Below are 12,826 nucleotides of genomic sequence, written 5' to 3' on the forward strand. Positions count from 1 at the left end.
AGGGGTGTTGTGTTCTGAGCATGCTCAAGAGAATTGGCCCCTGTTGGGATCCTTTGTAATGTTGGATGTTCCTATTGGTTAAGCCGTCTGACAGTTGGTATAAAAGAGCTGTCAGGCTGAGTTCGAGGTTCTTCGTATTGTACTTCTTCTGAATTGTGTTAGAGCTGTAGCTGTGAGGTAAATAAATACTTACCGTTATAATCCAACTCTGTAATTCATCGTCTGCTCGAGAACACACCAGGGAAGAAGTGGTCAGAGATAAGGGGCCGAGTCCTGATAGGCATTCAGAATCTGAGGTAGAGAGGGATTGATCTGGGAGTGCAACATTTCTAGTCCGGAGGTCGTCCTCCTGTTGTTGCTGGTCGCCAGCGGATTTGTGGAACTGGTAGTTAAAGCCCTCAAAAGGCTACCAGCTTCCGTGTGAAGATCCTTGCATTCTATCCCCGTCCGACGACAAGTGTCCACGTTGATCGGCTTCCTCCCAAGGGAGGATAGATGGGTATTTATAAAGCATCTCTGAGGGAAAGACTCCAAAGTGGGTCAGATGGTTGCAAAGCCACATAAAAGCGAGGGGGTCTTGGATGAGCTGAATTTGAGAATCAGGCGTTTGTGGTGGGATGTGCTAGGAAGCCATTCCACAGAAAGCAGCTCATTGTTCAGGATGTGAGAATTGGATAAGAGTCTCAATGTGTCTAATATGGTTTTACGGTTGGTCCAGTCTTGCTTGTTAAAGTGAGAGTGGGCCAGGTTCAGACATAGGTTGGCTGAGAGCAACTGGAGATTCACTAACAGCATCAGTCGTGGAGGGAGATGGCTATCCATTCGGGACGAGCCCAGTACATGTCTGTTGGTTCTACATGAATGTGATGCTGAGGCCGACTTACTAAGGGATTCCACTTTGCCCTCCAGCACTCCAACAGAGGATGTCAAAAGGGTAATAGAGTTGGCCAGACGGAGACAGAACTGTTGCAAAAGCTGGATATCCGAGGACTGAACTGAGTCGATAGGGGACGGCAAAGCAGTGAAACAGGGCAAGACAGAACTAGCATCTGATGGTGTCGGACAGTCCAGCAAAGAAGTGTGTTGCAGAGTGAAGCAGCCGGGGATTCCGATTCTTCCAAAGGAGAGGTGGGCAGAGACTCCAGAGATATTAAATTTTGGAAGAATTCGTCCAAGGAAGTAATTGATACGTTCGGATCTTGGTTCAATTTCATGGTGTCAGTCTTTCTGATCTTAGGCAAGGGGCCCATTGTGTTTTCAAGGGAGGTCTCCACACAGGGGTCCCTCGGGGACAAGGAACGGCGACGTTTGTGTGGACTCATATCAGGGCAGCCAGTTGATCTCTTGGTGGAGGATATTGGGTAGTAATAAGGCCCAAAGCAGGTTAATGTTTTGATAGTAGATTAAAACAATCCCTGGTTTATAGGGTCCCCCGGTTAGAAACAAATAATATGGGTAAAGCTTCAACAGAGGTCAGCCCATATACATCAAAGCAGTCAGTGCAGTTAAAGCAGCTCATAGGGAACATTTGCCAAGTTGTTCGCAAGCAGAATGTGTAATGAAGGCCAGGCAATTAGGCCTAACAAACAGAGATATCAGAAGAATTGCAAAACCGGGCTCGTTGCCAGAGTAAAATGGGAGTTGCCGGGAGAGAGTTGAAAAATTAACTGGTATGCAATTTTGCATTAAAACTCCCCTGCAAGAATCAGGGGGTAAAAGCTGAAAGCACAGTTAAAAAGAAACCGCAATAAAAGACGTAATAAAAACTTAAAAGCCGAGCGAGAGAAGCATATATCCTACCAGTCCTCCATCTTGGAAAGCCATTAACAGAGGGATACAATCCTCTGGCAGGTGATTGAGAAGCAACCCAAATTTTCTGAAAAAAAGAAAATTTTTTCTGGGGTAAAATTGGGGGTGGGGTATGTTTTCCCTAACAACAAGAGAATAACAGATTTGGAAGGGACCTAGTAGGTCATCTAGTCCAACCCCCCACCCAAGCTGGAGACCCTACACCATTTCTGACAGATGGTAGTCCAGCCGCTCGCGCTTCAGGTCTTTGACTCCAAGGGACAGTATGGAGTCCTTCAGTCAGTTAGCTTGGCCGCCTGTTAGCAGAGAGAAGCACCTGGGGTCAGCCCTAGCTTTCCTGTCCATTGGAGCTAGAAATCTCAAATATGGCCGAGTGAACGTTTCTCTTGTAGCCAGCCCAGATGCTAGATAGGCCCTCTGCAAACTCTCGTCTCTCGAGGAGCGCTCCCTGAAGCAGCACAAGTAACTTCGGCCTCGAGAGACGAGAGATTGCAGAGGGCCGATCTAGTGTCCGCAGTGGCGAGCAGAGCTAGGGTTGACTCTGGCTGCCTCTCTCTGCTTAGTACTTCCCGGACGTGGTTTACCGCTCCAAGCCCCAAGCAGTAGGAGACAAGGGCTGCCTTGGCACCACCTACTGGCACAAATATACCGCGGTGAAGGTGGAATCTGATGCCGCACAAATGCAAGTAGCACTTCACTCCCATACCTTCCAGCCATCGCTACTGCCGCTTCGGCCCACTTGGGCCACCACCACCCCCTGCCGCAACAGCACCATTACCTCATTCCATTGCACCACCTGCAAAGTTGCACATTGCACATGCCACCGCCTATGGCGGAGATTTCCAGCCCCACCATGGGGAGCAGGCAGCTCCCCTGAAGGCCAGTGCATCCGGATGGAGGAGCTGCTTCAGGATGACCAAAGCGCCAGTCCTGTCACAACTACAGCTGTAGAATATGGGACCGACTTTCCCACTGACGTCAGCAAGCCACCGTCTGCCTGTCTTCATTTCCTTCACTCAGATTGACTAAGCTTCTGGAGAGAAAGAAGTTTCCAGGCTGTTTCCCACTTTCTCTTGGGCCTCCCACCCAGAGGCCTCGCAGAAGCAGACAGGTAGGCCCGAAAGGCAGCTGAGCCTTCCCCCCACCCCCCCCAGTGGTCTGCGGGATTTAAAATTATGAATTTGGTGGTCCTGACACCCAAAAGGTACAAGACCCCTGATCCAAGGTCTTGGCTATTCCTGCCAACTTAGTATCATCTGCAATTTTGATAAGTTCCCCTTCTATTCCCTCATCTAAATTATTTATGAAGATATTGAAGAGTATTGGGCCTAAGACAGAACCTTGTTGTACCCCACTGCTTACTTCCCTCCATGTAGATGTGGTACCATTAAGGACTATGCATTGAGGACGATTTGTCATCCAGTTACAAATCCATCTAATGGTCATGCTATCTATCTCACTTTTTTCTAGCTTAAGAAGAAGTCGGTTGTGGTCTACCTTGTTGAATGCCTTGCTGAAGTCTTAAGTATACTATGTCCACAACATTTCTCTGGTCTACTAATTTAGTCACTTTGTCAAAGAATGAAATAAGATTGGTTTGGCGTGATCTATTTTTAACAAACTGTGCTGACTTCTACTTATTACTTTACTGATTTCTAGATGTTCGCAGATGTTTTTTGATTATTTTTTTCCAGTGTCTTCCTGTATATTGATGTTAGGGGGATTGGTCTGTAGTTTCCTTGGTCTCTTTTTTCCCCTTGTTTGAAGATGGGAACCACATCGGCTCTTTTCCAGTACTCTGATAGCTCCCCAATGATCCAGGATTTCTGAAAGATATGGTACAGTGGTTATGATATGACATCTGCCAGCTCCTTTAGAACTCCAGGATGTAATCTGTCAGGTCCCAGTGATTTATATTCATCAACATCAGACAGGTATTCTCTAACCATTTTTTTTTGTTTATTTTCACTTTTATTTCTAGTCTATCTTTTGCAGCTATGTTTTTGGTAGGTGGGGCAAAACTTTCTTTTTGCATGAAGACGGATGCAAAGACTGAGTTAAGCAGCTCTGCTTTCTCTCTGCTGCCTGTTACTTCCTTTGCTGTTTCCTTGATTTATTTTTCTTGTTATTTATAGGTTGAAAGAAAGGTTAACAATTCTCTTTGACTTTTGTTTCAAAACGTTGTTCATTCTGAGCCTTTGCTTTCCTGGCTTCCTGAGAAGACCACATATATTGGAGCCTTTAAGAGCAAGTTCTCTTCTGTAGGTTTCTCAACCCCGTCTGGCTTCTGCTGCTACTTTCGGTTTTCCTTCCCTCTCCTCCCACCCCCACCCCCGCTTTCCCCCCTTTCCCCCCTCCTCCTCGCCTCTCCTCTCCCTCCCTTTCCGTTCAGCGAGCTTGTGCAGCTGTGGCGGGTGGGCTAAGTGGGTATATTGGAGGCATTATGCGGCTGTGAACAGATAGACAGCAACCCCACCCTTCCTCCTCCTCTCGCCCCTCGGAAGCCTTCCAACTCTCGAAGCCTGCCTGGTTCGGGGAAGGTCGGAGTCCCAGGGCGCTCCCGCCTCGCCAGTTCCAGAGCCCCCCCAGCGCTCCCTTCCTCGCACCCCCAAGACCCGGGATCTGCGCGGCTGTGGCTCTCTGCGCATCCACCAGCATCGGCGCTGGTCTCCTCTCGGCAGGTAAGGGCGGGTCGCTGGTTGCCGTCTAAAGCTGGCGCTTGCTCTCCGGTGTCCGTTGCTCGGGATTGGCGCTATGATTTTAAAGCTGCGTCAGATGTAATTTTCTTTCTTTCGTTTTGCTTGTTTTCAAGCTTTCCCTTCGTCACTATGGATAAACTGGCTAATGCAAACTCGCAGTTTGCTCTGGATCTTTTCCAAAAGTTGACGGAAGCCCACCCAACCGGCAACGTTTTCTTTTCTCCGCTCAGTGTATCGTCCGCCCTGGCCATGGTCGCCTTAGGGGCCCGCGGTAACACAGCCTCGGAACTCTTGAAGGTCAGCAGGTATTTTTCTGACACGTTAGTATGGCTGCTAATACGAGGAAATGCGGCTCTTTTGTAAGGAGAGTGGAATTTTAAGTGCTGCGTATTGGAAAAACCGCCTCTAGGTTAGGGATGAATCATTGTCTTAAAATGTATTAAGTGAATCGCCAGCTTTAGTTAGGACTTCCAAAAAGTTAGTAAGAGACAGGATCAGTTTTACTACTGATCTGCTGAAGAAACAATTTTCAAGAGACTAAGGGTGATAGATAGATGATAAAGATAGATAGATAAGTGATAGAGATAGTTAGGTAGCTACTGTCATCAGCTAGCCAGATGATGGAGGGACGGACGGACGGAGGGAGGGATGGAGGGAGAGACAGAGAAATGATGGAGAGAGAAGGTAGGTAGGTAGGTAGGTAGGTAGGTAGGTAGGTAGGTAGGTAGGTAGATAGATAGATAGATAGATAGATAGATAGATAGATAGATAGATAGATAGATAGATAGATAGTAGGTAGGTAGCCAATTTTCTATCACTAAAGTTGGCCTATTGATCAGAGGTCCTTGGAATTGTATTTTTAACTGACAGGTTAGACTCTGAGAAAGTTTGAAAACTCTTGGTTTAATTTTCCACACATAATCCAACCTGTATGGAATAAGGATGTAAGAACAAAATTGATATACAAAAACATACAAAGAAGTAATGTTCTCTTTTTTCGCCTTCGCTCAAGCAAACTCAGCATATAGACTCAAGTCATTGTCGGCTACGCTGAAATTTTCAAGCACCCAATTACAGTAGTAGGTTGTGATAAATGAAAGCAAAAGCTCCTTCCCCAAAAATGTTTAGCCTCTATGGGAAATTAATATTTTGGTCTCCAAATGACAGAGTGTCAGCCCCTTATACTAAATGCGGAAATGGGAAAGAAATAAACATTTTGATGCTCTCCGTTGCGTTCAAAGGAAACGTTGTCTACCCTCTTGCTATTCTTTATCAAAAAACCATTTGTTATGAAAATCAGACTAATATTCAACTTTTTCCTTCTCCATATAAGTTTCTTTTGTGCTGTAGTCTACGTGGATTTTGTAGCTGATACCCTGCGGTAATTTTGAATAGTCACCTGTTTAGTTACTTTCCTAAGACAGAATATATGGTAAACACATTCAGGCTTTGGTAAATCCCTAATTTTTCCTCGTATACGTATAACCCATTGTATTAATCTTAGATATTGTATGTGCCTCTTTTAAGATGAAACCTAAGTTTGCAGAGAGTGGTCCATCGTACTGTTTGTTTATGTATGCTTTCTACCTGCGAATCTGTAGATTTCTGAAATGTCTCCATTGTTCTTAGACAAAATTATTTCTGAACTAACCAGTTCTTATTGTTACTAAGTTAGGACTTATCTTTTCCATGCAGACACTTCATTTTGATGGAGTTGAAGATCTTCATTCAGTATTTCAGACTCTTAATTCTAAAATTAACCGGAGCAATGCACCCTATATTCTGAAACTTGCTAATAGATTGTATGGAGAAAAAACTTTCAACTTTTTGTCTGTAAGTAGATTGCTAAATAAATAAACATCAATAATGTATGGGTCATCAGAATGGCTTTATAGATCAATTTCAAATTTTATTAGCTTATGATATTCATCAGTACAGTTATCCTTTGCTTTAAGTGAATCTTTAATCTCTCTTAATTAGGCCTGCTATGGTCAGCCCGACCCAAAGATGATACAGTGAGATCCACTCATATCCAGTCATTCATTTTCTTACACCTAATGGACAGAATCTAGCCAAACGAAGCTTATAACCATCTAACCTACTCTATCCTGAGAGATTCCAGGGTGTGGCTTCCCTGAACCTCTTCCCCCACCCCCACCTCCATTTTGGGACTGCACAACTTCTTAATCTGGGTGTCTCTCTCTGGGAAAACTTGGTATTTTGCTAAAAATTCCCCCACCTCACCCCATTGTTTCTCCAGGTGGAGAAATGTCACTGCTTTGAAATATGCAGTTTTACAGGTCCATTGAATCTCTAATTGATTGAAGACTATTTTATTTATTGGTTGCTTGGTTGGTTGGTTGATTATTTATTTGTTTGTTTGTTTGTTTTATTTATTAAATGTAAATGCTTCCCTTCTTGCTATCCATAATAATTCTATTTATTCTATAATTTTATATTTTATCGTTTATGGATATTATATGTCTCATTTTACTAGGATTTCTCGACTAGCACCCAGAATATGTATGGAGCTAAATTATCCACAGTGGATTTCTCCAATGCTCCAGACAAGGCAAAAAAGAAAATTAACCAATGGGTTAAAAAGCAGACTAAAGGTGAGATTTTTTAAAAAAAATAACAACTAAAGATTTATTTTTTCTTGGGTCTACCTCAGGGGTATCAAACTCATATCATCATGGTAGTGTCACGTGACATATCTGGACTTTCCCCCCTTCGCTAAACCACGTATGGGCATGGCCAGAGCATGACGCATCCAGCCCACGGGCCATGAGTTTGACAGCCTGGTCTACATGATAGTCAAACCTTTACTTTTATTTGCCATAATGCTGCCATAAAATACCAATTTCAGGAATTGATAAAAGAGAAAACACAATAATAGTTTGCAGCCGTTAAATTTACAGAACTGCTGGTTGCAGTGGTTAATCCAGTCAGCAGTCCGTAACTTGATAAAAGGTATCGAGGCAAGGTAGGTGTTGGGGCATGGCCTGGCTGCGGAGGCCCTTGAGGTAAACCCATGCGGGGCACATGGGGCAGCTTCATCCCTCCTGCCTTGTGGCAGCGGCACTGGCACACTGCATGGCCTCCTGCCCCACTGCGGGCAAGCAGAAGAAGTGGGCCTCTTATACATCGAAAAAAAAAGACTCTCCCTGAAAATAAGCCCTAGTGCTTATTTAGGGACCCGGTCTTATTTTCGGGAAAATCTCAGCTGCTTTTCATACCATCAACCATCATAATCTCTTGGAGCGGCTTCAGGGGATGGGAATGGGAGGCCTTGTGCTATCCTGGTCCACTTCTTTCCTCTGTGGCCACTCTCAATCAGTGTTGATGGGAGGGGAGAGATCCAGCCTTCACTCAGTGCTTTGTGGGGTTCCGCAGAGCTCAATACTCCTGTATCACCTCTCCTGTGGGAGCTGCATTGGCTGCTGATTTGCTTCCGGGTACAATTCAAGGTGCTGGTTGTCACCTTTCAAGCCCTTCATGGCTTGCGACCAAGTTTTCTGAGGGACCATCTCTTGCCGATCACATCTACCTGACCCATCAGAGCGGGGAGGCAGGGAATGTTGTGGGTACCATCCCCTAGGGAGATACACTTGGTGGGACCCAGAAGAAGGGCCTTCTCTGTAGTGGCCCCCTCGCTCTGGAACATTATCTCCCCAGAGATTAGAATGGCCCCCCACTCTAGCACTCTTCCGGAAGTCACTGAAGACTTGGTTCTGCCAGCAGGCCTGGGGAATCCAAAGCAGGACGGAGCCCATTAAATGGCTCGTGTGAGGTGCTATCGCTGAGGTAGGGGTGATTTTATTATATTATTATATGACTCTTCTTATTAGTTTTCTTGTTTTTATATGAGGTTTTATATTCTGTAAGCTGCCTTGAGTTGCCATGTGCGAATAGGTGGCAATATAAATTCAATAAATAAATAAATAAGTAAACTAATAAAAGAATTTAAGCTTGAGAGAACAACCCACAGATACATAGGACACAATGTATCCTTGCCCTTAAAGTATCTCCCAAGAGATACAGGTAGTCAACATATGACCACAATTGAGCCCAAAATTTATTTTGCTAAGACATTTATAAAGTGAATTTTGCCCTGTTTAACACTTTTCTTGCCACAGTTGTTAAGTGAATTACTTCACTTATTAAATTAGTAACCTAGTTGTTAAGTGAATCTGGCTTCCCCATTGACTTTGCTTATCAAAAGGTGATCACATCACCCCGGGACACTGCAACCGTCATAAATATGAGTCAGTTGCCAAGCATCTGAATGTTGATCATGTGACCATGGAGATGCTGTAACAAAGAGGAGAGGGTCAACTTATTTATCAAAGCACCTGTAGGCAGGACAAGAAACAATGGATGGAAACTAATCCAGGACAGAAGCAATCTGGAACTAAGGAGAAACTTCGTAACAGTGAGGACAATTACCCAGTGGAACAGCTTCACTTCAGAACTTGTAGCTGCTTCATCACTGGAGGTTTTTAAGAAGAAACTAGACAGTCATTTGTCTGAAATGGTATAGGGCCGTGATGGCGAATCTATGGCATGTGTGGCACAGGTGACATGTGGAGCCATATCGGTGGGCATGTGAGCTCAGCTCTAGTGCGAATGTGCGCGCCGGCCAACTGATTTTCAGGCCTTCTGGGCCCACAGTAAATTGGGAAACATGCTGTTTCTGGCCTCCAGGAGGCCTCCGGGGGATGGGGAAGGCCATTTTCACCTTCCTCAGGCTTCTAGAAAGGCTCTGGAGCCTGGGGAGGGCGAAAAACGGGCCTACCGGGTGCACCATGTCATCACGTGCCAAAAGTGGGGGAAGCGCTGGTGGGGGTCACCCGCGCATGCGTGGGGGGGCGGGGCACATAGAATTATGGGTGTGCCACACACATCCCCCCCTCGTTTTGGCATGTGATGGCAAAAAGATTAGCCATCACTGGTATAGGGTCTCCTGCTTGAGCAGGCGGTTGGACTAAAAGATCTCCAGGATCCCTTCCAGCTCTATTCTGATTGATTGATTGATTGGATTGATTCTGGACATGTGGCACCTTGAGCCACATGACAGAAATGGCCAGTACCATTTACAGCAGCTTTTGCTAATTCGGGATTTTTTTTTAAAGACAAATATTTACAAGATAATTGCAGAGGGGAAATGTACATTTAAGAAGTGCATTTAGATTAATCTCATTGATATGATAATATTATTTAAGTCTCAGTTCTTTGCACAGCTAATTAACAATAAAATTTCTCCATCAAGGTAAAATCCCTGAGTTGTTATCTGAAGGATCCATCAATGAAATGACTAAATTGGTTTTGGTGAATGCTGTCTACTTTAAAGGCAATTGGGCAAAGCCATTTAAAGAAGTTATTGAAGACAAGCCTTTTAGACTAAATAAGGTAAATATTTTTTTTTGTCTATCTTCTGTAACAACAGCTTGTTGTTTAGGTAGGTGTAGCAATAGCCACTCTCATGAAGCATCGTAATCCTAACTTACCTGTAGGTTTTTGTTTTTTTTTTTAAATTTGATTTATATGCCGCCCTTCTCCGGAGACTCAGGGCAGCTTACAATGCGTTAAGCAATAGCCTTCATACTTTTGTATATTTATACAAAGTCAGCTTATTGCCCCCACAATCTGGGTCCTCATTTTACCTACCTTAGAAAGGATGGAAGGCTGAGTCAACCTTGAGCCTGGTGAGATTTGAACTTGCAGTAATTGCAGGCAGCTGATGTTAATAACAGTGCTTTAGTCTGCTGCGCCACCAGGGCTCTTTTGAAGGCTTATGTCAGTTCCTTTGACCCTAATCACCAGTTACAAATCTCAACTTTCCCATAAGTTAAACCTAGTTCCATTCTGAAATACTTTACTGAAATTAGTGGGTCACTTGTCTATTTCTCCTAATACACGAAGGAAAACAATAAAGCAATTTTTTTTTATACTATAGGTAGGTTTTTTCCCTTGGTTTATTTTTTAAGTTGGTTTAGCTGTTCTGTTTATCCTTACCTGGAAACGAATTTCATTTAGCTTAATAGCGTTGTATAATTCCAAAGAACAGCTATATATTAATATAGTTTTGCAAAGATCCACTTCCCAGAACTAGTTCTATCAACTTCAGCATATACATACAGAATCTTTATTTCTTTGTTGTTTGATAGACTCCTCACTGTAATATTCTTAATATAATGCAGAGAGAAAAGAAGAATGTGAAGATGATGTTTATGAAAGAGAAGCTTCCCATTGGTTATATCCCCGAATGCAAGTGTTGTGTGCTGGAACTGCCATACAAGGGAAAGGATCTTAGCATGATCATCCTTTTGCCTGACAGCATTGAAGATAATTCCACCGGCCTAGAACAGGTGATTCTATTGTTTCTTGCTATTGCTATAAAATTATTGTCCTAAACAAAATTATTCTAAATATTACATGAATACTTGGTAGGACACCCATACGCATAGACAAAGTTGTGGTTTATGTGATGCCTTGAGTGGCTCCACATATATCAGTTGGGTTCTGAAGAGAGGCTGCCTTATTTTGGGGATCTCCAGAAAATATTTAAGAGTTTTCTTCATTTTTGTACCAGACACTATGAATTCCTAATCATCTCAGGAGAAAGAGCTGAAAACAGATTAGATCTGAATTAGATTTAAATAGTATCTTAAATAGTAAACAGTAAGGTATCTATAAAATAGATGCTTTTTATGTTACATTTGGAAAGGACAACCACGGTTTTGCTTGAAAATACTTTTTTAAAAAATCTATGTTTACTTCTAATAATGTTTATGCTATAAACTCTGCGTTAATTTTTTCCCATCTGAACATCTGTTAAAGCTGCAAATAGTTTAGCATGAGGCACCAACCCTCTTGCAATTAGTTCACTGCCATATTTTTATTGTTTCCCATAGAGAAAGACCATGTCTGGGATAGAGAAATTTGCTCTCTGACTCTGCAAATTCATTCATACTGAAGTGAGAGATGTTCTGTTTTTCAGCAAGGAGTTTCTTTGTGCTGAAATGGAAATATTGTGGCACAATGATGCAAATGATTACTTCTCTTTCTCTGCCTTTTTAGCTGGAGAAGCAGCTTACTTTGGAAAAACTGCAAGAATGGACCCAGCCAAAGAATATGAATTCTGGCGTGGATGTCAATGTACATCTACCTAAATTTCAGTTGGAAGAAAACTATGATCTTGAATCTTACTTTGCAGCATTGGGGCTAGTAGATGTGTTTGACAGTGGCAAAGCTGATTTGTCTGGAATGTCAGGAGCTCAGGATCTCCATGTGTCTAAAATTGTTCACAAGTCCTTTCTAGAAGTAAAGAAAGCAGGCACTGAAGCAGCAGCAGCTACTGCTGCTATGTGTGTGTATTATTGTCTGGTCGTGGAGAAGGATTTTAATGCTGATCATCCTTTCCTATTTTTTATCCGTCATAATCCAACAAACACGATACTTTTCCTTGGTAGATTTGCCTCTCCATAATGAGTATTGTAAATCATAAAACCAGCTACCAGCCTCCTGTAATATACACATTTCTCTGCGTGCTTGGGAGAATTGCCATGAACAAGTTGAGTTCCTCCAGATATATTCCATCTTCAATTTTCTTGAACTCCTGAGTCTTTTAACAGGTTTTATGTGACACTTCGCTCTAAAGGGTAGCCATCTCTAATCTAGGACATTCAGGTGTGTTTGACTGCAGTTCCTTTAATTTCCAGCTAACTAGGAATTCTGGGGATTGTAATTTGAGCTGTTTGGAAGCCATCAAGCAAAGGTATTTGTAAAACGAATAACACATGAATTACTGGAATAAAGTTGTCCTTCATTCAATATAATGTAAGAGCCTTTGGTCCAGACTCGTTTGTCCTTGAAAATCATTGATAATATAGAATTCAGAAAGTGACGTCTTTTTTGTTCTTGGAAATTCAAAGCCATTTGGCACGTGCCTTAGTAAGTACCATGTTTCTCAGAAAATAAGACCGAGTCTTATTTTCTTTTAGGCTTGAAAATGAACACTTGGGCTTATTTTCGAGGGAGTCTTACTTTTTTTGAGGTGCAGAAGGCCAGACTCTGTGAGCTGGATGCTCCATGGATCAATGGTGGGTTGCCCCCGGTTCGCACCAGTTCTATAGAACCAGTAGTAAAACCGGCAGGAGGCTCCGCCTACCAACCCTGATGTCATCAAAATGCTTCTGCACATGCGCAGAAGAGCACACATGGCCCCATTGCAAACCAGTAGTAAAGGTAAGTAGAACCCACCTCTGCTGTGGATACACGGTTGCCTCCATTCCAAACCTTCAGTGTTCGGAATG

The 12,826-nt window shown here is 43.2% G+C and overlaps 1 protein-coding gene across 1 annotated transcript; it reads left to right on the plus strand.

Moving 5' to 3' along the window:
- The first annotated feature begins 4,003 nt into the window (after positions 1-4,003).
- On the plus strand, positions 4,004-12,354 carry LOC148114853 (leukocyte elastase inhibitor-like). Its single transcript, XM_087890279.1, has 7 exons — positions 4,004-4,490; positions 4,622-4,805; positions 6,204-6,341; positions 7,006-7,123; positions 9,781-9,920; positions 10,712-10,879; positions 11,592-12,354. The coding sequence occupies exons 2-7, from the start codon at positions 4,638-4,640 to the stop codon at positions 11,997-11,999; spliced, it is 1,140 nt and encodes a 379-aa protein (XP_087746405.1). The 5' UTR covers positions 4,004-4,490; positions 4,622-4,637; the 3' UTR covers positions 12,000-12,354.
- Positions 12,355-12,826: the final 472 nt, after the last annotated feature.

Source organism: Pantherophis guttatus, chromosome 3 (assembly GCF_059756535.1).
Source record: "Pantherophis guttatus breed Tessera chromosome 3, ASM5975653v1, whole genome shotgun sequence".
NCBI classification, from domain to species: Eukaryota; Metazoa; Chordata; class Lepidosauria; order Squamata; family Colubridae; genus Pantherophis; species Pantherophis guttatus.